Genomic DNA, 26,796 nt, shown 5'->3' on the forward strand with positions numbered 1-26,796 from the left:
ATGGGCAAAACCCGGAAGAATCTGAATGACTGGTTTCTCTCCACACTGAGAAGGAATGGAAAAGGATGGTCTTTGTGTTCCATCAAGGTAAAAACCTGAAGCTAAATCTACCTGATATAAGAGGGAATATAGCACACCAGGGCTCTACCTTAGTGCTCTAATGAAGAACAAGCGCCTCCATTCCCTTTCACCCAACTCTTGCCTTTCACACCCTGCCTGCTGGGGTCTCGAAAGTTCCACACCAAATCTACCATAACCATCTTAAAACTTCAGAGGCGAGTGGTTCACACCCCAGAGAGGCTTTCAGGGTAAGGAGAACAATATCTCTGATTTTTAATATCTACTAAATCTCCCTTCCCTTCCCCTCAGGGGACTTGAGGCTTTTGATTTTCTCATAAGAAAATACCCAGGGGACGCTATCTAATAATGATCAGCAGAATTATTGTGTTGATAACAATCCTATAGAGTCCTGTGCATTAACATATAGTTCATAGAATCACGGAATGGCTATTAAAAATTCAGATTCTCAATGCTCATCCTTTGGACTGGAATCAGATCTTCTGAATTCTAGGCTCAAACATCCATACCTAGGCAGCTTTAAAGGTAAGGGCTCTGTATCATGAGAACCATTTCTCTGTAATTTAGATAGTCTTGGAAAACTGTTGGTGGTGAGGCTCTGAGGCCCCATGGCTCTTGGTTTTAGGATAGGTGTCCAGCCTCTGCCAATGGCAAGGGAATTTGCTGGTCTGGTCACTCGGGTGGGCTGAGGCATCTTGGAGAGAAGAGTCATAAGCTTGTAGGATGACTATGTGAAGACACCCTGCATGCTGCACCTGGGTGGGAAAGGCCACATCTGTGGGCAAGCCATGGCTCAGGGTGAGAAAGCTACCTTTCAGGTGACATTTAAGATGGGCCTAGATCTGTGTGAGCTTCATTAAGTCCCCCCCCCTCTTTTCTTTTTCTTTTTTCTTTTTTTTTCTTTTTTTTTTTTTTTTTTTTTTTTTTTTGCTTTGGTTTCAGTTTTTAACCTGTCAAACAGAGACTATACTAGTGCGTGTTTGATGAGATTTCTGTGAGAACTCAATGGGTAAATACTAAACACCAGATCTTTGGAACAGTGCCTCCTCACCTGTAGTAGGTTGGATGTGCATGTCCATTGTTACTGTTGCTTTTGGACCATGGGCAGGATGGATGCTTGCTCAACATTCTCTTGTAAAATTGTCATTATATAGCCTAGTAGCATATATGATAAATATCCCAATTGGAAAGAAATTTAATTTAAAAAAATTGTTATCATGTTTTCAGTCTCTACTTTCAAAAGGTCAGTTGTCTAAAGTACAGTCAGGATACTATAGCCCTTTGTCTGGTTTTGTAAATAAAGTTTTATTGGAACACAGCCATGGTCACATATTTCCATGATTGTCTGTGGGTGTCTGTTTGACAAGACAGTTAAATTATTCCCAGGGGGATCCGATGATCTCCTGTAGCTTGAAATGTTTTGTGTAGTTGTCTGTGGACCACATCAAGAATTAAGCTGCAAATTCAATAGATCATTTTGTATGTGTGAAAAGGTCAATTATGAAGCACCTAGAAATTTGCAGTTACTTAGAATACATTCTCTGAGGGCTGGAGAGATGGCTCAGCAACTAAGAGCACTGACTGCTCTTCCAGAGGTCCTGAGTTCAATTCCCATCAAGAACATGATGGCTCACAACCATCTGTAATGGGATCAGTGCCCTCTTTTGGTGTGTCTGAAGACAGTGACAGAGTACTCATTTAATAAAAATAAATCTTGAGGAAGAAGAAGAAGAAGAAGAAGAAGAAGAAGAAGAAGAAGAAGGAGAAGGAGAAGGAGAAGGAGAAGGAGAAGGAGAAGGAGAAGGAGAAGGAGAAGGAGAAGGAGAAGGAGAAGGAGAAGGAGAAGGAGAAGGAGAAGGAGAAGGAGAAGGAGAAGGAGAAGGAGAAGGAGAAGGAGAAGAAGAAGAAGAAGAAGAAGAAGAAGAAGAAGAAGAAGAAGAAGAAGAAGAAGAAGAAGAAGAAGAAGAAGAAGAATACATTCTCTGGGTTCTGTTGTAGCCCAGATGGTGGTAACTTTCTTTTCTATTGTGGGTTCTGTTTTCTGTTTTTGTTTTGTTTTTCACCTTCCAGAAACTGGTTTTTATGTACCCAAGACTTCACATTTCTCAATAAAGAAAATAAAATCTCTATTTAAAAAACCTGAGTAGTATTCCATTGTGTAGGTGTACCACATTTTCTCTATCCCTCACCCGGCATCATCAACAGGAGTCAATCTGTCCGACCACACAAGAGAAATTTGGTCTCTTTTTGTGTAACTAACACATTGCATACATTGTACCAGTTGCTAGTAGGGCACATAGAATAAAGCAAGAACTTTGTCTTCAGAGCCTGCATTTTACTGCAAAACCATAAACCCCCTTTAAGAAAGGGCTTGTGACTTCCTACAGCACTCTAGACAGGAAAGAGTAATGGGAATGCCTGGCAGGGCAAATAACTGGTAACTCATTAACAGCAGCAACTGAGCTTATAAAAGACGTGCCAGAATCCTACACCTTTCCCAAAACCTTCCTTATATTCAGCTGTATGCAGTGTAAATACCTTTGCCATCCGTGGCTTGTCCTTTAATTATGTTAGATATTTGCCCCCAGAATCAACTTTTTAAAAAGAGTCTCTACCATCAGGATTAAAAATAACCAATAACATCTTTACCAAAAGCCCTGTGCTCTGTGGTCACATTGACAAGACTGGGTTGGATGGGACGGTGAGAGTTTATTATGTTGGTATTCCCTGGAGTCTAAAGCAGGAGGATGAGAGTTCAAGGTCATCCTTGGCTACATAGCAACCTGGGCTTTGTCTCATAAAGGGAAGAAGTGAAGGAGGAAGAGGGGCAGGTTAAATTTTGATATAGCTAAAATTAACATTTCATTATCATTTCAAAGCTTCCCCTTACTTAAGCAACTTTACCCAACCTCAGGCACTGAGATTTACAAATCTCTACCTTCATCTTGAACACTGGCTTTCACCCTGTTCATTAAGTCCCCTTTAAATACCCCGAATGACCCTGCCGAAGGGGTTGTAAATCAGAGATCCTGTATATCAGATATTTAAGTTATTATCTACAAAAATGAAAACATTGTGGTTGTAACCGAGCAAGGAAGGAGTTTTGAGGTTGGGTGTAACCACAAGATGAGGAACTCTGTTAAAAGGTGTCAGCCTTGGGGAGGTTGAGAGCTATTGTTCTGAAGTTTATATTTTTTCGAGACACACTTTTTTAACATTATGAAAGAGAGCGAAGTTTCCCTATAGCACCTTTGAGCAATCTTGTGTAACAAAGCCCCACAGACGCACGAGTTTCTTATGCCATTCTATTTCATTTGGAGCTCTTTCTTTTGGCCATGAGATATTATTCCCTAGTTACCATAGTTGTAAAAAGGTTCTTTCTTCTTTATTCTTGGGAATTTATGCCTTGTGTGTAAATTTTAAAAATTGTCTGTAAATTTCCCCTGAAAATGTTGGCAGGATCTTTACTGAAAGAGAACTGAATGCATAGACTAAAATCACAGTGGTCATGAGCGTCTTATTTTTTGTGTGTGAGAGGATCTGGAGAAAGAAATAGAGAAAACTGGCAGGGAGAAAGGATGTGAGCCATTGAGGCCCTGCTGTAAGTATGATTGTAACAGTTCATAAACTTTTAGTTCACTTTTGATTGGCAAAATACAGTATTATCATCCCTTAATGACTATCTGTATTTCTGTATAACTTGTGGTCATATGTCCATTTCCCTATGAATTTTTCAAACTTCCTCCCAGTCATGAACTCTTGGAGCAGGCTTCATGGGACACACCCACGAAAATGTCATCCATTCTTACAGGGTACATTTCTTCAGCAGCACAGTACCCACAGCGGGGTCAAAGTTTCCACCCTGACAGGGAGAGCAAGGTCCAATAGGTTTTTATGGCAGGGAGGGTTTGCAAAAATTCAGTTCATTTGCAACAATGCTGTGCACACAACCTGTGTTCCTTCTCTCATTGATTTTTCCTGCCCACATAGCAGCCGTATCAGTAAGTAGACATTACCTGTTCCCATAGATATCTAAAAGCATCCCTTGTAACCTATTATCAACTTTGTATACACTTGTTTCCTTCCAGATCAAGCATCTTTCGAATGGGCATGGTAAGAGGCATTTCCTATGCAGCTTCTCTGAGTTGTCGTCAACAAGACTCAAGTTTTCTTCAACAACGGTTTTTCCTCGTTATTTTGCTTTTGTGTTTTGACAGACCACGATATAGATGTTGGTGAACGAAAGGATATTTCAGAAATCAACTTAGGTGAGCTCAGTGTCTGAAATATTGAGGCCTCGAAATCATGTGTTTATCATTTAAATCAACTGATTGATTAACCAATGAGACATAGCCTCTCTGTGTAGTCCTGGATGGCTTAGAAATTGCCAAAGTGAAGCCAGAATGGATTTAAACTTGCATTTCCCCTTCTGCTTCTACTTCAAGACTTCCAGGACTGCGGATGGGCAGTCCACAGTTAATTTGAAAGGATTTAAAGTGCTGTGATAGCATTACCTTTTGGAGAGACATGTTTATTGGTGATTACTGGCATTAGAAGTTTCTAAAAAAAATAATGGCATATGGAAGAAACAGGCTTACATTAGATTCTGTGTAGACACGAACATGTGTGTGGAGGGCAGCAGTCAGGTTCAGATATGTATCTTCAGGATCCGTCCACCTTGTGTTTGAGACAGGATCTCTCTCTGGCCTGTGTCTTGTCAAGCAGGTGACAGTGACTAGTCACTCAGACCCAGGGATCTACTTCTGCCTCTTTGTTTTAGGGATCAAATTACTCCTGGGTTTCTCCTTGGGTTCTGAGGTCCAACATTTTTACCAACTGAACTGCTACCCCAGGCTCCTGAGGTTACCTTTTTCTAAGAGAGCTAACAAGCACTCACTGGACCTAAAATCGTGTAACAGGTTTTCTGCTCATGAACAATTCACAGTTTCTAGTTTGAAGTTAAGGGGAAGAGTGGGTAATTATTCTACTCACTAAATAAACTATAAAGAAAAAGAAGGTAGTTTTATTTAGTAGGAGAAAGATCCCAAGCCTAGACAGGCCCATCATATGCCCTGGTTTCTAGTTGATGAGGTATAAAGGAATGGATAAATGTATTTGTTTGGATAGCTTGTTCAGAAATGTATTTCTTGAGGAGCCCACGTTATCATCCAGTATCAAGAGGAAAGACATCGAGATGTTGCCTCTCTTGTCTCTGTGTTCTGCTTGTGGGAAAACAGAGAAACCTTTGCATAGTGACATATTTGGATGAGAGTGGTGTCAGTGGAGGGACACTTGGTCACAATCACCTTAGAGTTTACAAAGACATCCATATCTAGTGTCACCTGCATCTTGAAATAAAGGAAATGCTGGTTTCCTTATGCAGGAAGGTACAGGAGACCTCCTGTGGTTAGAGACTCACTCAGAATTGCAGACTGAAGCAATGGCCCTGCTTCCGGTCTTTATACGTAAACCACAGCAGCTGAGTGCTGTATGAAGATAGCAGAACTCAAAAGGGTGTGGTGACAAACACCTGAAACCCCAGCACTGGGGAATTAGAAGCAGGTAGTTCAGAGTTCAAGGCCATCCTTGGCTACATAGCTCACAATCAATCTGAACTACATGAGATCGTGTTTAAAAAGAAGCAGATGGGACTAAAGCTGATACTCTAGTTACGTAGAGGGGAAGTGTGGTATATTGTAATCAGTGTTAACATTTAGTGATGATGATGATGATGATGATGATGATGATGATGATGATAATAATGATGATGATGATGATGATTTTGTTGTTGTTGCTGCTGCTCCTGCTCTTTTGAGACAGGGTTTCTTTCTGTGGCCCTGGCTGTTCTGAAATTTGCTTTGTAGACCAGACTGGGCTTGAGCTCAGAGATCTGCCTTCCTCCACCTCTGGAGTGCTGGTATCAAAAGTGGGCACCACCATGCCTGAGTGATAATTAGGTATTTCTATTTGGAGCACATTCTAGAGCCCCTTTATAGGTTGTATTGCTTTTGACATATCACGGACACTTGTGTAGTTAAGGAAACAACATGATAATTATTAATCAAGGCCAAGACTTGAACCTAGGCAGGCCTATACTGTGCATTTTAATTAGGGTAAGGTTAAAAATTATGAATTAATTAAACGTTGTTTTAAATGGTAAGTGGAGCTCTTTCAATGGTTGGGAAGTTTTCCTATGGTGATCTTTCTCTTTAAGAATCTTAGTTTTAAAAGTCCTTTGTGGTCGTGGATCAGCAAGTCAGGCAGTGTGTGTGGGTCCATTCTGAGAATCATCTGAAAAGCAGGGTCTCAGAGGCAAACAGCCTTGAATGGAGCTGCAGGCAGTCTCCAGGTGTTTATTGCAAGGGCATTGTCCCTACTAAGGCTCAGAGTCTGCCTTCTTCCTCTTGGAAGGAAGTCCACTCAGTACATTCATCTAGGCGAATAGGAGGGGACAAGAAAGGGCTGGGATGGGACACCAGCTGTAAACGCTCACCTGGACAATGACCTCCTAGTTTATGACTTCTTGGAGTTCCATTTCTTTTTTCTTTAAAGGAAAGCTTTAGAGTTCGTGTATAACATAACCCTTCTATTCACCTTAGTTACTTTTAAAATATCAGTATTTTCCATGCATAGATACTTTGACTGCAAGCATGTCTGTGCACCTCGTGCATGTCTGGTACCCACGAAGATCAGGAAAGGGCACTGGTTCCCCCTGGAACTGTGTTACAGATAGCTGTGAGCTGCCACGGAGGTGGAGGTGCTGGGAACTGAGTTCCGGTCCACTGTAAGGATAACCAGTGCTCTTACCCACTGAGTCATCTCTCTAGGCCAGGCCTGAGGTTCTTGAAGAAGGATTTGTATTCCAAAATTGAAAAGAGGGCCTATCGATATGCAACACTCACTGGCTGTTCATGTCTATTTAGGGAAAGATTTGTGATTTCAGAAGGAGATAGATGACTGCAAGGAATGCAAGCTATACAGTGCAAAGATAAGCTATGCCATAACCTGTCTTTCACTCATGTTGACTTCAAGTTTCTTTGTGTTTTTAAATCCACCCCAGCTGCAGGCCTGAACCTCTTTCAAGGGGACATCCTTCTGCCCGTGAGTGCTGACAATGACATGGATCCTGTGCCTTGGGAATTGTGGTCCTTCTGGAGGCTCAACCTGTGTTTGGGGACTAGTTCTATGTTGAACATGATAGGGGGAAGCAAAGATTTTATATAATCTATACCTTATAAAAAATCCCTATAGTTGATAGTAACAGAAAAACACCCGGAAGCCCAGAAAAGTACACAATTATCCAATAGTTTATTTGTCCATTTATTTCCAATAGGCAAAGACTAGAAAGGGAGTGTTTCAGTGTGTTTGCAGGTCCTGTCCCAGAGTTAACAGATAGCTGGCCTCTTCATTTTGCTCTTAGCAATACCTCTGAATATCCAAAAATTATCTCTAAGGAGTTCCCATTGTTTTATATTGAAAAGATAAATTCCCTAAATTCATTGGGTTCCTTTTGTTGTGAGTCCAGTAAGAGTTATGAAGGTGACCTTGTCTTTGTTTTTGATTCTTCAGGTCATTTTGTTTTGTTTTCCATTTTAGTATTATCATCTAACCTACAAAGTACCTGGTTTCCTTAAGGCATTTTTCATATGCGCTTAGGTTTGGTTGGTTCTCTACCTCATCCCTTGTCCATCTCCACATCTATGCTGAACCCTCCCGGTCCCTGTACTCCCCTTCCATGTAAAACATTGGGGTTTTCTCACCCCACTCACCCTGCTCCCTTTAGGCCTCGCTTTTGTATTGTTATGAGTCTCTTTCCAGTTCACTGGTCCCTGCCCATGCCAACCTCCCCTTAAATGACAACACATACATACTGAGAACTAGAAACCAGGACCTACCTGGTGGCACAAACATACAATGGGGTTTTATCCAGTTGTAAATAGGAACGAAACTGTTGGGGGAAACAGATGGCCTTGGACAACACATTTGCTTTTGTCTTTCACAGAGAACCAGAAATGCCCTGAAAGATCCGAAAAGCAGATGGAAACTCCCCATTCCATACATTCTGGCTGACAATCTGGGTAATGGTGGTTGTTCTTACTTAAACAAGGGTAAACTCTTCTCTCCCGCTTCTTCTTGTCATTGGCTTCAGAACAATATATAAAGAACCCGGAATATTCTTTATCATATGGGAAGGAAGTCATGACACTTTTTCTTTATCCAGTCTGCAAGAGTGTCAAAGAACAAGTCAAGGTTTGGGCAGATGGCTCAGTCAGAAAAGTGACTGCTTTGCAAACATAAAGACTTGAGTTCAATCACCCATACACCTGTAAAAAAGTCTGGCGGGCTGACTTATGCTTGTAACTTGTATCCCAGTGTTTGGAAGATAGGGTCACATGAGTCCGTGGGGACCTGAGCCAGCCAGCCCAGCCCACTTGGTGAACTCCAGGACAATGAGAGACCCCACCTTAAGATAAAGTGAATTGCACTCAAGGATCAACACACCAAATTGACTTCTGATCCCCCCCCACACACTCAACTTACACATGTAATTCCATCTCAACACAAGCATGCACAGACATGCATGGGCAGACATGGTTAGAAGTTTCTACACACATAACGTGTTAGCAGAATCAGGAACAACACAAAGAACACAGTTGTGATAGAAAACTTCATAATGGTAAAATTTGCATTTCAGTGTTAAAAATACTGAGTACAGGCTGAGAATGTAACTTGCAGGATATCAACGTCTCTTTTTGTTACCAGAGGAACACGGTATGTTTTGGAGAAATAGAAAGGCATACATTACCCGTGTTCAAGTTCTGTTTTCTCAACATTAATATCTTTCACTTCTTTGTCTTAAGATCTTACATTGCATTTTAGTCCCTGAAAATATTAATTGGTAGAAAATGAATGACTAGTAGATGCCACAGACAGGTGCTCGGCTGATACTCAAGCAACTGACAATAATAACTACGCAATGACTTCCTGCTTGCAAACCTATTCATGAGGGGATGATGGAGATGTTGAGAGGGAAAGCCAAGACAAGGCTGCATCATCTTGCTGGATATTTGGGCTCTCCCTGCTCCCAGCACATGTAGATTGTGTTTCGGTATTCTCTAGTCGCCATTTTCAGTCTTGTTTCTAATACTTTTTCCTGTAGCGGTAGTTTATTAATCAGCTCTGATCTCCCCAGTGGCAACTGTACAGGGACAAAATGCTCCTCATTCTTGAATTAAAAATACACACGCATGCATGCAAGCACACACTCACTTCTATTTTAAAATGCCTTAAACAGGGCAATGGCTGGGTTACTTCCAAACTTCCAAATTACTAATGCCTCCCCTCTGATACTTCTGAATTATTACTTACTAAAATCTATGTTCCGTCTTTGCTACTCCAGAGGCAAATGGGGAGGTGAGAGCATAGGACCACCCTTCCCCCTGCTCTTAGCTGATTGTATGCTCTCCCTTCTACGTCTTTCAATCCTGAGTCTTATTCTGTGTTTGGAATGGAGATCTCTTACTCCTTCCACCTCCTTGCTCATGAGTCCTAAAGTCCCGCCTCTGCCTCCCTGCTCAGCCATTGGCCACCGGCAACTTTATTTACCAATCAGAATCAGCTTGGGGGAGAGACTCTCAGCGTCTTACCTGCTGAATTCTGGAGACTTTTGGGAACCCATAACGCAAGCGTTAAACTACATTCACTTCATTTTCCAGCGAACACTTTTGGGGACCCATAACGCAAGCATTAAACCAAACTCACAACATTGCCCAGCGAACAAACAGACAAAAGCTAGTCTTGTTCTCAGCTGTTTATTGGGAAATGAAGTCATATTCCTACATGTTTTGCCAGCATGCTTGTAAATCCACAGAGTACCTATAACTTCCCAGAGTTTGAATTAAGGAACTCCAGTGGAAGGAGGGTTTGTTGTTGCTGTTTTGTTGTTGGTTGTTTGTTTTTACTGTTTTCCTTCCTGGTGAACACAGAGTTTTCCCAGCATGCACAGGACTCCTCTGTGCACTGGAAGCTTGTTTAGCTGGTTCTTGCCTAGATATATTTGCTCCCTAGGCTTCATGAAGCTTTGGACTCCATCCATTTTTAAAACCCCATAAAGCAGCAGGATGGGGGACACCCTTGAACCCCGCACTTGGTAGATGAAGGCACTGGAATTCAAAGTTCAAGGTCAAGAACATTTTGTTGAACTTAACCTGTTATTCCAGCTTCTCAGATCAACGCGGTAGTGTTAATTGAAACAACCAAACGTGAGGAAATCTTAGCTCATTATTTTCTCAGATATCCTTCTTGTCTCTTCCGTGCTTTGGGAACTAACCGCAAACCCACTGGACTCACTGGTATTTTCCCATTAGTTACTGAGACTCTGTTCGTTTTTTTACTAATATTGTCTCTGTGACTCTTTACCTTCTGCAGTTTTTCTCTTCAAATCATTTGGTGAATTCTGGATATGACCCTGTATTCATCTGCTTTGCTTTTTTGTCATGACCAAATACCTAACAAATTGGCAGGGGGTCTGTACAGTTTGGAAGCTCTGTCGTACAGAGCTTGGCATGATTGCAACAGTGTGAGGTCACTGATCACATTGCACACACAGTCAGGAAGCAGAGAGAAATGAATGGTGCTCAGCTCAGCTCAGCTCACTTCTGTTTTATTCAGCCCAGGGCCCAGCCCATGGGGTGGTACCATGTTCAGAGTGGGTCTTCCCCCTGCAGCTAAGCTTCTTTGGAATACCTTTATAAACCCACCCAGATCCTTGCTTCCACAGTGATTCCACATAATTGATGATGAAGATTAACTGCCACCAATCCGGACAAAATTTTCATTCGATTCTTTCATATAAATGGTTAATCTCTGCTAAGAGTCTCTGTTGGTTCCTGCCTTTTAAAAAATCCTTGAACAACTATACAATCGCACTTTAAACCCTCTAACTCTGACATTTGAGTCATCTTGCCCTCTGTAGATGATTTTCCTGTTTTGTCGCACACGGATGATTTTTGACTCTATTGGAGCGCTGTGGGTAGTGCCCTCTAGAGAGTCACTGTGTGTTGTTGTGTTCCCCATAATGCTGTTAATTTTTGGCTGGTGTTTTGAAGGGGTTTGGTTTTGGTCTTATTTTAGAGCAGATCCCAGAATGCTGGGACATAGTCTTGACTCCTAAGCCTCTTGGGTTTCTCTGAGGTTTTAGTGGAATGCCCAAAAATTTTTCCCAGTCCCTCCAGGTTCATAGGGCTTAAACTCCTTGTGGTCTTTTGTTTCTTTGTTGTTTTAAAAGGAAAAATGGAGGGTGAAACCTCTCATTTCCTCTTGCAAGCCTGGGGCCCTTAGATGCTCTGTGTATTTTATGTCAGTGACACAGCCTTCTGTATACTATCAGCTTTGTCTGTTATCCAAAATCTAGATAATGCCTGTTAATGTTTTACAGATCTGAATGCCAAAGGAGCCATCCTCAATGCCTTCGAGATGTTCCGCCTCAAGTCTTGTGTGGATTTCAAGCCCTATGAGGGGGAGAGCTCATACATCATCTTCCAGAAATTTTCTGGGTTAGTGTGAAAAATTACAAACCATAGAAAGCATGTATCTTTACATTTCTAAAATGTCACATCTATTCAGAGAACTTAAAAAAAAAACAAAAACTATAAGAAAAAATTAAAAATCAAATCTTTCATAGCCTTTGAGCTATCTTTGAAGCCTCCATAGTCTTGTTTATTTTAATATTTATTTGTTTATTTATTCACTAACTCATTTTGTTATGGATACTCTTCATAATCAGGAACTTAAAAGATAGCATTTAAATCAGCCCCAGCCAACCCGATAAGATAGTATTTTAGTCTAAAAGCAATAGTGTTGTTCTTTGGGGTGCTCTGGGGGTTTATAAAGGAGAAGGAGAGTATCAATTTCCTCTCCTTGACGCCTGGTGCATTCTGTTTGCCTGCAGGGAAGAGTGGCTGTTAAGATGGGTTACCACTCTAAACTGGCCTAAGAGAAGTCAGAGGTTGCTGGCTGAGAACATCCCATACTTAACTCTTCTTATCACCGAGCCATGAATATATGGAAATGCGTTCCTTTCTGGGTTTAAAAGCCTCCCTTTAAGTTTTTTGTTTGAAATTGATCCAAGCAACTGTGCACATGTTTTCTACAGGCATACGTGGGATAATGAACCCATCCTTAGGGACAAAGTTGTGGCTGGCTGAGGGGACTAAGTTTTGATGTTGTGATGCATAGCGAACTAACTAGAGCTGACAATAGTGTGTTGGATATTTCCCAGTAGACAGAAGAGAGTGCTTTGAATGAGTCTGGAGCCCCAGTCAGTACTCTAGAGTCTGGCTAGCTAGGCTGCTCTGGAATTCTGTCTCTGCCTTTCGAATTACAGGGCAACCGGTGGCTGTCCCTACTGCTGTCTTTTAAACTGACACCAGGGATTTAAACTCTGGCCCTCACTCATGCATAGCAAGTGTTCCACTAAGCAATCTCCCAGCCTCCAATGAAAAGAAAAACAAAGGCAAACCCAACTTTCTTTTCTTCCTCCTGGAATCTTATACATTTTAGCCATTTAAAATAAATAATCTCTATATAAACATAAATTATGACTGTATGAAAACACCTACCTCTCCTCCCTTTTTAAAGGTGCTGGTCTGTGGTTGGTGATCAACATGTGGGACAGAATCTTTCCATTGGTCAGAACTGTGACTATAAGGCCATCATTGAACATGAGATCCTGCATGCTCTGGGATTCTACCATGAGCAGTCAAGGACTGACCGGGATGATTATGTGGACATCTGGTGGGATGAGATTCTTACAGGTGAGTACAAAGCCAGCATAGTGGGAACGAGCCAACTATTTTATGGATCTTACTGTCTTCATGGCTTACTAAGAACATGCGTTAGGCCTAGGCTGAGTCTGGGAACAGGAGAGTCAGTCTCTGATGCAGGAACAAGGGCGATGCTGATGGGGTCACCACTGGTCCCTGAATGGGAGGATGGATGACTCACCGTGGGGGATTACTTGAAAGTTACACACGTAGATCAGTTATCTTGTTACAGCTCAAGCTAAAAGTCTTTTTCTTGTTTTGATGAGTAATGGGAATTAGATTTCAGAAGATACTAGGGCTGTTTTCTGCATGGCCGTTTCAGAAGGCTATGGTCATGATGATGGCTACCAGACACACTCCAAGGGGTTTTGTGCAACTGTGTGTGTACATGTGTGTCATATGCATGTGTATTTGTATGTGTGGGCATATAAATTTTAGGCATGTATGTGTGTTGGGAAGCTTTTATGCCAACTTGATATAAGAAAATTATAGATATACATTATGTATTATTATTATTTGCATATATTTATATATTGTTATATGTAATATATAATATAATATATAATATACATCATTATATATTTTTAAATGGCTACAATTTATAAGATTCCAGGACAAAAAGAAGAAAGTTATGTTTTGTTTTTTTCTAATTGGAGACTTAGGGTTTTCTTTTTTTTTTTTTTTTTTTTTTTTTTTTTTTTTTTTTTTTTTTAGTTGAACACTTGTTTTGAGGACCAGAGTTCAAATCCCTGGTTACAATTTGGGATCACTTGGGAACAAATAACTTTAATTGAAAACATGCTTGGGTAGAACTGGCCTGTAGACAAGTGCATTTTCCCAATGGTGATGACTGACAGGAAGGAGTATCTATGAGGAGTGTCACATCTGGGCAGGTAGTCCTGGTATGCATAAGAAATCAGGCTGAGAAAGTCTTGGAGAGCAATCCAGTTAGCATGCTTCCTCCACAGCTTCTGCTTCCATTCCTGTTTCTGGGTTCCTTCTCCAAATTCCTGCAGTGAGAGACTGTGATGTGGAAGTCTAAGATGAAGTAAATCCAATCTCTGAAGCTACTTTTGGTCGTAATTATTTATCGCATTGGCAGAAGTCAAACTAAGACAACGTGTGTGTTTATGTGTGTATGAGTGTGTGAGTGCATGCATGTATATGCTATATGTATATGTACATGTGTGTATATGTATATAACTGTGTATGCCTGTGTGTATCACATGTGACTATATATCTGTGTGTATATATAAGTGTGCATGCATACATGTTTATATATGTGTGTACATGTATGTGTGTATATGTATATAAGTGTGTTCACCTGTGTGTGTGCATATGTGTATATATGCATGCATGTTTTGAGTGTTGGAATTAGGTCAGCATGTGGAAAAGCATTCTTTCAAGTCATACGGAAATAATGAAACTTCACTGTGGTAGAAATGACTTCACTGTTAGCACACATGCTGCCTGGAGTAAGTGATTTTCCTGCACAGGGATTTTTATTTCTATTCCAGGTTCATGAATAGGTTCATACATGGCCATGTTTATGTAAGCATTTGACTTATATTGGCTTGTGAAAACTGTTCCAGCTTTAAAATTAAATCTAAGTTTAGCACAGCTCATTTGGTGGTAAAATGGTCAGTGGTCCTTATAGGAGGGCAGACAGAGCTCACTAATATAGGATTTCCCCATATGGTTTCTCAACCTGTATCCCTCCCAGCCTATAATATTATGATAATACAATGAATGTGGAATGATGGAAAAATAACAGGAAAGCTGTAATTTGTAAAAGCTTTATTTATCACCAGCATGAAACACACACACACACACACACACACAAACGCATTTCACCATGTAAGCACTGGAGTCAAGAGGTAATCTTAGGTGGGAGTTCCCTGAAGTCATCTTGAAAATCTATTTTTTTAGAGATGATATTTCAGATAAGACTCAATGTCTTTGTCTCTCAGAGCTGATTGTACCACAACTGGGTGCATAAGGAAAAGGGGAACGGACTCACAGGCGAACTCACTACATCAACAGACTAAGAGCCTTAGAACTCTCTTAGACTCTGACTATATGTGCTTACAGATCTGAGTTTCTTACCATCCTACACATATAGTTGCTTTGCCATTTTATTTCATTAGCAATAAAAAAAAAAACTCCTATTTCTAAGACTTGAGGAACATGATATTTTTGGTGATAGTTTTTAAAGACAGTTTTAAGGCAAATGATGTCCGTTTATAAGTGAACCCACACTGGCTGGTGCAGTCTGCAGATTTGCTCAGTGCGGGGTGAGCCTGGGTTACTCAGCATATTATCTAACTCTTATCTCTATTCCCATCACATCCAATTGTGTATGTCTACATTGCCTGTAACCACTGGATTCCTGTTCTCCAAGGAGACAGAAATCCAATGAGATAAACAGAGGCAGTGTGACTCCCAGAGTCATTTTATTGTATGCCATCTCCAGCCCATGCAGCCCTGAGTGTATTCCAAGGCCAGTGCATTGTTAAACTGGGATGCCGTTTCTGTCCCCATTCTCTGGATTGGGATTGTGTTTCTTCTTTTCCACTAAGGAAAAGATTTAACTTCTGAGGTCGAGCAGAGGTTGACGAGCTATATTTCCATGAGATGTGGAGCTGCTTTTTATAATGAAAACAACCACAACCTTTATGCCTTGTGTATGTATGGCTCTTCTTTTACAAGAAAGCAATGAAACACTTCTCAACTCTTCCTATCTGCGTAGCTGAAACAGTACGTTATTGGTGATTGGTCAATTTCAGGACATCGATTGGACTTTGTATCTCAACACTTCATGCCGAAACACATCTTATCTCCTTCCTGCTAACGTTTACTGCAATACATTTCCTTTAACGGGAAAACAGTTATTTCTTCTTATCTTGTTTTTACATACATAAGTTCTTCGTAGACCAGGGAACATGAACTTTGATCAAGACAGTTCTTTCTTGCCAGATGCTTACCTTTCCCATTGACTCTTGAAGTTCATTTTTATAACATATAAAGAGTTGGCCAGGTAGAAAGACGGGTGGGACTGGTGATAGGTGTACTTGGTCATTAGGAGGGGCATCTTAACTTAATCCCGAATATTTTCCTTAATTCAAAAATTTCTTCTCTTTTAGTTTATATTTCTTGCCTTAGATTTGCTATTTTACTTTATTTTTAGATGCCACACACATATACACATGCTCCTGTATAATTACATGAAATACATATAATGCACAATAACATATTTGTATTAATAGGACATGGGTACTTTATGATCATTCCAATAATCTTATGCATACTATTTTACAAAACATATATTATGACCTCAATGGATTAGTACTAATATTCATTTCATCACTAATATTCTAATTGTTTTATATCTATCTCGATTCCTATATTTCTCTATGCATATGTATATGTACATGTACATGTATATGTATATGATGTATAGGTACAGGTATAGGTATAGGTATGTATATCTTAACTGAAGATGCAATATTCCCATTTTTGAGGTATCTGAGGCAAATAGGAAAGGTTGAAGAGAATAGATTGACAGAGCAGTACCTGAGGGTTCTCTCCCCAACAGATTATGAACATAATTTCAACAAGTATAATGACAGCACCATCACAGACCTCAACACACCCTATGATTATGAGTCCTTGATGCACTACGACCCATTTTCATTTAACAAGAACGAAAGCATCCCTACCATCACTGCCAAGATCCCTGAGTTTAACGCCATCATTGGACAGCGCCTGGATTTCAGTGCCATCGATTTACTGAGACTGAATCGGATGTACAACTGTAGTGAGTACCTCTGTGCCTGAGGACTGGCTAACGCAGCATCCCCTTCTTTTCTTGAGTGCTCTGAATAGCAGAGAGACTACATACCCTTAAGCATTCTCTCTTTAGAAAAAGACATCTTATAAGGTACTTTTTCTGCATGCATATATGTATGTATATGGTGCCTATGTATGTGTATGTATATTGTAAGGTAACTATTGGGCTGTTATTATCTATTTCCCCTGGCTTCCTTTCAAAAGGTGAATAATCATGTAAAGGTCAAGATAGGCAGTGGGCTGGAAAATGTGTTGCACCCTGCAAAACACATTCCTCGGGCTGATCTTAAAGTGTTCTAAAGCTTTGAGATGGGGGTATTTTCCAATTGTGCTCACAAAGCATACAGAAGCCTAGTGAATACAAAGCCCAGTGTGCTGGCTACCTTATGCTTGCTCTTGAGTTCATGCTGGCCTAGTGGTGCTTAAGTGCCTTAAGACATTAACTGTATGGAACGAGATATCTTACATTGTAACCACATGACAAAAATATCTCATGTAGCCAGAACACATACCCTGTTGGACCACTGTGCCTTTGAGAAGACCAACATCTGTGGAATGATCCAGGGGACCAGAGATGATGCTGACTGGGTTTGTGAGGACAGCAGTCAGCCTGGACAAGTAGATCACACCTTGGTGGGACAGTGCAAAGGTTGGTGATAGTCAAAGTTGGCATCCTGCAGTGGGGAATGGCCGCCAGTGCATTCTGCCTTTAGGTTAATTATCAAACCTGAAAACCTGAACAAGAACAAATAATATTTTTCATACCTTAATCATTAATTCAGTAAAAAACTATCCGGGTTGTGGAGAGGCAAGAGAACATTAAAATTACCCTCTACCGCTGCTTGTAGGGGACCTTAATTAGACACACTGGGTGACACAAAATAAATTACGTGAAGATAGGAAGAGACTCTGTTGGGAAGATGTTCCACAGGAGTAAGCTTAGGGCAGCAGAGAATGCATGTTATCAAAATGCATCGTATACATGTGCGAAATTGCCAAGAAATACATTCTAAAATATTTTAAATAAAAATAAAAAGAAAGATATATGTTTGCCATGATACCATTGTTGTGGGAATACCTGGCTAATAACATGACTTTATAATGAAGGATAGTGTTTTCAAGCAGAACCCACCAATGGAAATACCATGATAGCCACATACACAATGTATAGTTTACAGTAGCCTCATAAAGGGCTAAAAGGACGTAGATAAAAGTCATTTGGATTCAAAGGTATTAGTATTATTTTATGTAACAAACCTGAAAATGACTATATGTGATACTTTAAAAACATTTTTTTGTAGGAAGTGTCTACATTACTGCTCTTTTAAAATTTTGTTTGGTTGGTTTTATATCTTTTTTGTTCTCTGTGTAGCCCTGGAACTCACTTTGAACACCAGGCTGGCCTTGAACTCAGAGTTTGGCCTGCCTCTGCCTCCGAAATTAAAGGAATGTGCCACCAAGCCCAGCTTCACAGCACTTCTCAGTTTGTTCCCACCTTGTCCTTCATGGTCCCAAGTATGTGATAGTTGGTGTATCAACAGCAGAGGAACGACTAATTCGTACATTTGCTTTCTTTATTGAAAATGCACAAGGTCAGACAGATCTCAGTTTGAGATGCAGCTCCCCCACTGTCTCTTGGTGATGATAGGAAATTGTTACTGTGTGCTTTTTCTTAAGATGTCTTGACATTTATAAGGCTCATGAAACACAAACATACTAAACCTTTCCAGAGGGCTGGAGGAAGACAAGGCTTGCAAAGCGTCTAGCTGGAGACTGTAGCTCTCCTCTCTTGCATTTCACATTCCCATCTTTCCTTTCTCTGGGGAGGTTTTGAAAATTTTATCATTCATTCATTCATTCATTCATTCATTCATTCGTTTATGAGACATGGTCTATGTGATTCAGGCTAGCTGCAAACTTGCTATGCAGAGGGCAGTGACCTTGACCATCTGATTTTCCTGCTCCACCTCCCAAGTGCTGGCATTATGGGATGCACCACCACAACTTACATGGTACTGAGGATTAAACTGGGATTTCAATTAAGCTACATCTCTAGGGCCTTTTTGATTGTATTTTAGAGTCTGTTTATCATGTGCCTGCCAAGGAAAAGTCATGTCGTGCCTCTCTGAGAGCAAGTGGGTTTCGGGTTATAACAGTCCTTTACAGGCTAGGCTATTTATTGTAAAGTCTCTTGGCCCGTGTCAGCCTGAGACTTGATAAGATATCCTTTCAGAAAAGTCAGCTAAATACCAGGTCACCAAGAAGAATGTGAGAGGTCATTTGCTACTACTGCATCCTTCCCCTGAGCCCAGCAGAAGACAAAAGTCTTTGTCACATAGGATCCAAAAGGTCATCAATCCTAAAGTCATAAGTTGCCTATGCCTCCTCTGACTGGCCCTGCCCTATGGGTTAACTACCAGGCTAATATTCAACTTCTAGAGAGACAAAGAGATGATTGCAGAAGAAGAACCTTCTGGGAGAATGTTCTAGATCCTAGTAAGAGTGAACCACACTCAAGAAGGACTGTACATGTATGGGGAAAGTATACACACACACACACACACACACACACACAATCTATTTTTAAAAATATAAAAAATATATAAATATATATTTTATTATAAAAATTCAGGTATAATTTTTAATCAGTCCTTTGTTTCATATTAACAGTTCTGTGAATCAGTAGAGATAATTCTTTCCTATTGATTGTAGATTTAATCTGTTTGCTTAGAAACAGAAGTTTCAACCCATATTGCCATAAGAATATTTGATATCCAAATTATAAACCTGAACTATTTCTCACCAAATGAGATCAACTCTCTTTTGTTGTTGTTGTTGTTGTTGTTGTTGCTATGAATCTAATTTAAACCAGGAAGCCAGCAAAGAAAAGAGAATTCATCTCACTTGTACCAAATCCCATCAAAGTTTGATCGAAATCTGTGTGCCTCAGGGCAGGCATTCATATATCACAAACTCTGGGAAAGGGCAATCAAAGGAAACCTACAATTTTGGATCATTTGTAATTTCAGCGTGCCAGAGGTTAAGATAGGAAAGAAGATTATGAGTTCAAAACCAGCCTCGGCTACATAGAGAATCTTTTCTCCAAAAGTCAGTAAATATAAATAAATAAAATAAATACACAGAGCAACAGCGCTATCTACATGGTAACCGTACTCACTTAGAAAATGTTTTCAGAAAAGTGGGCTTCTTTTTTGTTCCTTGTAAAGGTTCTAGCTTTGGGTGCCTGGACAACAGCTAGTTTTCCCTACTTCAGTTTGTCTGGGTAGATGGTAGTGTATGTAGGTCATGGGAAGGCAGAGATGGGACGGTGGGCTGCTCTCTTCACAGGTGCTGGCTACTTCATGTACTTCAATACCAGCTCGGGGGCGGCAGGAGAGGTAGCCCTTCTGGAGTCTCGGATCCTTTACCCCAAGAGGAAGCAGCAGTGTTTACAGTTTTTTTATAAGATGACAGGAAGCCTTGCAGACAGACTCCTTATCTGGGTGAGAAGGGACGACAACTCGGGCAACGTGCGCCAGCTGGCCAAGATCCAGACCTTTCAAGGTATCTAGAGCAGCTACAGAAGGACTGGCTTGTGAAACCTGGGGCCGTGGTCTTCTTTCTTCTGCTTCTCTCTCCTATCATCCATTACGCCCTCCTCTGGCTCTCGCCTCCTTCTTCTCAGCTTCCTCCATCTCCCTCAGACTCTTCTCAGAAGGTTTTAAACCCTGCAAAGTTAAGGGTTTAGGTGAACCTCTTTTGGAAGTGGTCCGGTGAATACACACATCCAAGAAAAGTAGGTGATTCAGAGAGGGAGGCAAGAAAGCAGAGGATGCCAAGCAACTGGCCACATCCGCTTTTGTTTCTGTTTCAGGAAAGCAAAGGACAACATTATGTTAAGTACTGAAGTACCCTAAGGCCTCACAAGTGGGCTCTGGTTACATCAGCATTTTAAATAATGACAGGACTATAAGCTACTGAATGCATTGACTCCACTGTGGCCATTAATGTGTTGAGTTCTGTATGTTTCTGTGGGTCAGAAGAAAAATCTCGGACTGCCAAGGTAGTAATGTGAGGGTCATCAGGCCAAGCTCCTTACAGCTTGATATTTCTATTGTTGTTGTTGTTACAGGTGTGGCCGTGAGTCTTTCTGAACAAGGGTTGGCAGGCTTTGCCATTTTCCCCACCAAACAAAGAATTTCTCAGTGAGCCCCAGAAAGCAAATTCTGTTTGCATTATATAAAACAGGCTGCTACTGTTTACAGGGGGAATCCGGGCTGTAATTAGTCAAAGCTAATTTGGTGGAAGGGTGTCAGCAAGGCACCTTTCGTTTTTTTCTTTGATAATTAGAAGTTTATTGTAAGGAACTTGCATATAAAAAAGCAGTGCACCATGACAGTAGCCAGACCCACATAACATTCTTAACAAAGCACTTATCAAAGCAACCCTTTAAAAGTAAAGGATAGTTTAAAATGAAAATGTGTTGTTAATACAATGATATTGATGGACTGATTGTTTCCCGATGTCCAGCTCACTTTGAAAATGTTACCAGGTAGCATGAAACCATCCCAGGTGGAATTTAGTTCCTTAACCCGATTTGACTTCCCATAGGGCATCTTTTTAAGTTCCTTAGACATCATGTATAAATGGGTTTTGAAATAAGTCCATTCTAAGGTTGTCCTGTCCGAGACACTTCTCTGAAAGTTAAGTACGACTTGGCAAAAATGGGGTATTCAACACAAGTTACTTACCATCGTCTTGGAGTAGCTTGTGACTTTTGTGAAATGCCCGTTTTAATGTTTTAACCCAAGTTTTATGCCTACTTAAAAATGTGTCTATTAATGTGCTTATTAATATTCAAGCTATAAGTCTGTAAGAATTTGATATATTAGCTTAATTACAAAATGTTTACATGAAACATGAGTATAAACACACTCACACGTACCTACACATACATGGCTTATGCTTATAGTGAGGCCAGGACCTTAACAGATGAAAACTTGTATGACAGAGTTTGGCTCAAACAATTGAGGTACCACCTGACTGATTCAGAATGCTCCTCACTTAGGTAAAAACCTTGGAATTTTCATTTAAGAAGCCTGTCCTCCTGTGGTACAGCATTTAGGGTCTTTCTAATACCCTGCTCCTCATTCCAACGTCAAAGCATAAAATCAAATCAGTTACTCAGAAGCAAAAAGTGAACTTTCGTTCTTTGTTGGGATTCCCAGGATCTGGAATCTGCTGAGTACTTAGCACCCGTCTCAGGCTTTAAGTCACCCATCATGTTTCCAGTTCATGTGTCCTCACGCAAGAGATGACAGCTACATAGATTTCCACATGACTGGTGTGGTCCGTGCACCCTTTCAGCCGTGTCGTGTTTTTCTGAGCAAACTGTGACCAGTTCCAGCCAGGAGCCTGTGTCCATGGTCAACCTTACAAGGACCTGAGGACAAGAGGGATCCCCAGGCTCTTTTTTCTGGGAAAAGCTTAGCTCTAGTTAAAAGATGCAGGGGAGGAAAAGGCACATCCTCAGGGTCCCCTCTCAACTTCATTTGTCTGCCTAGATTTGGGGCATTCTCAGTTTCTCTATCTTGGCAATAGTTTCTCCTTGTCACCCCTTGGCTTCTCACTCTCGCTCTTCAGCTCGGGCTTCTGCACCCTAGACTGGCCCCTCATTCCCTTACCTAAGGTTTTTGTTCAAACCTCCCGCTTTCAGTTCATCATTAGCCAAAGAGCAAATAAATCTAGTCTGTTCTTAGAACAAGTCACTGGCTTCTGGTAACCCTGGATTCCTCGGGTCCCCTCCATACTGGAATTAACAAATGTACAAAGAAGAGTCTACACAAACAGATTTTGGGCAACAAGTCAAAGGATGAACCATGAAACTTACCCATTGTTTGATCTCTGACTCCTAAAATAGCTACCTTATGGATTTCTGAATGCAGGGGCGTTTTAGTGTTGCCAAGAGCAGATAGCAGGCCATGGCAACAGTGAGCTTGCTCAGGAGGAAACAGCAACTTTAAAACCACTGAAAATCAAAACTAAGATTAGAATATCAATTATGAATAAAGCCTGGGCTGGGGAGAGGGGGCTGGAGAAGGAGGGAACAGGAGAGTGGGCTCGGTGACATGCCTGTGAAGCCCGTCACTGCGGATGCTAACTTTACAAATCCCAAGTGACCGGCCAGAGCTGCTACATGTGTCTGCAGTAAGGCCTCTGTTAGGAGCCACTATGAAGATTGAAGGAGGGAACTGGCCTGTATCCCCGCCTCATTAACTGTTGGTACCAACTGTCACCAACTTTCTTTTTCCTCAGGAGATTCTGATCACAACTGGAAAATTGCTCACGTGACACTCAATGAAGAAAAGAAATTTCGCTATGTTTTCCAGGGTACCAAAGGTGACCCTGGTAACTCAGATGGTGGCATCTATCTTGATGACATCACTCTGACAGAAACCCCCTGCCCTGCAGGGGTTTGGACCATCCGGAATATCTCTAAGGTCATTGAGAACACAGTGAAAGGGGACTGGCTCCTGAGCCCTAGGTTCTACAATTCTGAAGGTTACGGTATAGGGGTAACTTTGTACCCCAATGGTAGAATCACCAGTAACTCTGGCTACCTGGGACTTGCTTTCAACTTGTACAGTGGGGACAACGATATGATTCTGGAGTGGCCGGTGGAAAACAGGCAGGCCATAATGACCATACTGGACCAGGAACCTGATGCCAGGAACAGGATGTCCCTGAGCTTGATGCTCACTACTTCCAAGTACCACACACATCCAGGTAGGTGACTGGGGAACAACAAGAATTGCCCCTCAGTCTAGGATGGCCAGCAGAGGTGTAAAAGATAGTATAGTTCTTCTTCGCCCTGTGCATAGCAACAACATAGTGATGTGCGTGTAGAGTTATCGATTGTTTTTCTTGTGTGAGTGAGTGTGTGTGTGTGTGTGTGTGTGTGTGTGTGTGTGTGTGTGTGTGATAGAGAGAGAGAGAGAGAGAGAGAGAGAGAGAGAGAGAGAGAGAGAGAGAGACTGAGACTTAACAAAGCCTTTCATGCTTATGAAAGACAAGTTGGAAAGCACAGCATAAACGCTAACAAGAATGTATGTCCGTCATCCTTCCGCAGATATAAATGGCTCTGTCATCTGGGACAGGCCATCCAAGGTGGGGGTCTATGATAAGGACTGTAATTGTTTCAGAAGCATTGCCTGGGGCTGGGGCGAGGCTATCTCCCACCAGCTGCTGATGAGAAGAAATTTCCTTAAAGACGACACCCTCATCATCTTCGTGGACTTTAAAGGTACTTTGTTAGACTTCCTGGGTCAGAAACCCTAGGCTCTGACTAGTCTATTGATTTACATTGATTTTAGAACAAGTCAAGGAAATGAAAAAAGTTTTTTTAATTTTTATTTTTTAGGAAAAGAATTTGTTTTTTTTTTTTTTTTTTTTTTTTTTTTTTTGAAAAAGAAAGAGATGGTGCTATAATAGACAAATTTTACTTGCTTGGTCAAAAATTGATATTTTTTTTATAATGTTTTGATTATGTTCTCTGATTGACACATAAAAATTAAACACAGTTGTTTAGAGTATACATGTGATACATTGATAAGTCTACCCATTGTGTGACAACCCAGGGCAAGCATATCTAATTCTTCAAAAGCCTGTCGTTTCTCTGCGGTAAAAGCTATCATTTCTTAACTCTTTCTGGGAGAAACCAAAATATAACCTTTTGAAGTATTATGTTAGTGGTCAATTATCAGCTAGGACAGTATGCTGGCTTCAGTTTGGCCTTGATCCATCTATGCTTGGCTAGTTTTGGCTTCTGTTTCTCAAATTCAGTAAGAAATAATGTGGCAAAGTTATTTTATAACGAGAGAGCTGGCATCCTGAGAAAAAGCCACTTTTCTATGTAACGTAGTATTTGTGAAAGAGAGAACTAGCCCAGAGAACTTCTAGAACTGGGTGCTTATCAGAGTCAACCTTTAATCTTGAATTCTCTCACCTCCATGACCTGGATCTTGAAGACCTCACCCACCTGAGCCAGACTGAAGTCCCCACACCAGGCAGAAGTGTGATGCCCCGAGGCCTCCTTCTACAAGACCAGGAGCCTCTTGCCTTTGGAGCAAGCTCTGGAAGAGCCATGATGGAGGAATCCCTGCCAAGCAGCCTGGGCCAGAGACAGCCCAGCAGACAGAAGCGCTCAGTGGAGAATACCGGCCCCATGGAAGACCACAACTGGCCACAGTACTTCAGAGACCCCTGTGACCCAAACCCTTGCCAGAATGAAGGCACCTGTGTGAACGTGAAGGGGATGGCCAGCTGCAGGTAGGCTCCAAGGCCAAGCATGTCGGGTGGGGGATGGGGTAACAAATCCGAGTCACATTTGTCGTTCAAAAAGTCACAGGGTGGGGTTGAGGAGGAGGTGTCAGCTGATAAAGCGCTCGCTGCACAGTTTGAGGACTTGTGTTTGGGTCCCCAGCACCCACGTACAACATCAGAGCATCGTGACACATATCTGTGACCTCAGTGCTAGGGAGGTGAAGACAGGATTTTTTATGGAACTCACTGGCCTGATAACTTAACTAAATCACCCAGCTTCTGGTTCAGCAAGAGACTGTGTCTCAAAGAATAAGGTGAAGAGGCAACCAAAGAAGACTCTGCTCAAACATCGACTCTCCCCAGATAGGGCGCCAAGAACAGATCAAAGACCATAAGCTTGCTAGTTTCTTAGACACCACATCCCAGTAGGGACTCATACTAGCCACACTTGTTCCTGAAGGAAAGCCAGGAGTTGTAGGGTTATTGATTTCTCACAGCCCTGAAGCAGGGCCTTTTGGGATAAGCTTGCTGAAAGTAACTCAAGCTGCTGAGATCAGATCAGAAGAAAAACGTGTTTGATTGCTATTATTGATTCTTAAGAAGAAAATTCCCAGGCCAAAGAGGAATCCTTTAAAGGTAAAAGGAAGCCAGGTATGGTGGCTGACTATTATAATGCTGCCTCTTGAGAGGCTGATGCAGGAGGATCATGGGTTGGAGGCCAACAGGAACTACACAGTGAGTCCCAGGCTAGTCTAAGGTGTTATAACAAAACCCTGCCTCAGCCCCTACCCAAGAACTAAAACTGTAAAAGAATCTTTGGGATATTAAAAGGATTCCTGACTCATGAACATCGCAGCTTGCTCCACTGAGTTCTATGTAGTTGCCATGTTCAAAACAAAGGCAGAGATGGCCATTGTGGAAGGTATGGAGCCCTCCCCTTAATGATAGCCCAGGCTGTCCTAGAAGTTGAGACCAGGCTGACTTGACTTTGCCTCCTGAATGCTGGGGCCAAAGGTGTGTGCCACCAATGCTCACAGACAGAGCTTAGCTAATATGCCTCCTACTATGTGTCAATAACCTTAATTGGCACAGAACCTTCATTCTTTTGTGTGAACTTTCAGAAGCTTTGAGAGACCACTGGAGGTATGGCAACTCACAGTAAGACTCACTTGGTGTGGTATGAGAGCTTTAGCATCTCAGTGATACACTAACCAGCTCAGGTTCTCTCAGGGAAGCTTCCATTACAGTGTACCTGAGCCAGGGACAGGTAAAGTACTCTGTAAGTGGTCCAAGCCTTCTTCCTGAACGCCGAGTGGCCAGGGTCACTCTCTTGAGGCCAAGCTTCAGGTGTGAAATACCAACCATGTGACTCTGACAGGTACTTCTGCTTCTTTAGCTTCAGTGACAGACAGTGGCTGGATTATAGCCTCCTACCTCAACCAGCCAAACGGGCGGGAAGTGGTCTGCTACCGTTTGCTACTGTTATTGCTATTATTTGTGGGGCATGTTGCTCGGAAGCCCCCAAGGTCCGGGGGGTTTCCACTCTCTGTGTGTTCTGTTCCACAGGTGCGTGTCTGGGCACACCTTTTTCTACACAGGGGAGCGCTGTCAGGCCATGCGTGTGCACGGCAGCTTGCTGGGCCTGCTCATTGGCTGCGTCGCTGGCTTGATCTTCTTGACCTTCTTCATTTTCTCCAACACTTACCAAAAGCTGAGGCAGTGA

At 41.6% G+C, this 26,796-nt stretch overlaps 1 protein-coding gene across 1 annotated transcript; it reads left to right on the plus strand.

Moving 5' to 3' along the window:
• MEP1A (meprin A subunit alpha) lies at nucleotides 1-26,796 on the plus strand (the record flags this gene model as incomplete). Its single annotated transcript, XM_080917455.1, has 15 exons — nucleotides 1-87; nucleotides 3,948-4,079; nucleotides 4,167-4,191; nucleotides 4,296-4,346; nucleotides 7,139-7,179; nucleotides 8,081-8,156; nucleotides 11,516-11,633; nucleotides 12,718-12,893; nucleotides 16,498-16,723; nucleotides 17,255-17,400; nucleotides 20,100-20,315; nucleotides 23,067-23,537; nucleotides 23,881-24,054; nucleotides 24,779-25,079; nucleotides 26,640-26,796. The coding sequence occupies 15 exons, from the start codon at nucleotides 1-3 to the stop codon at nucleotides 26,794-26,796; spliced, it is 2,397 nt and encodes a 798-aa protein (XP_080773581.1).

This window comes from Micromys minutus (genome assembly GCF_963924665.1).
Source record: "Micromys minutus genome assembly, chromosome: 5".
Lineage (NCBI taxonomy): Eukaryota > Metazoa > Chordata > Mammalia > Rodentia > Muridae > Micromys > Micromys minutus.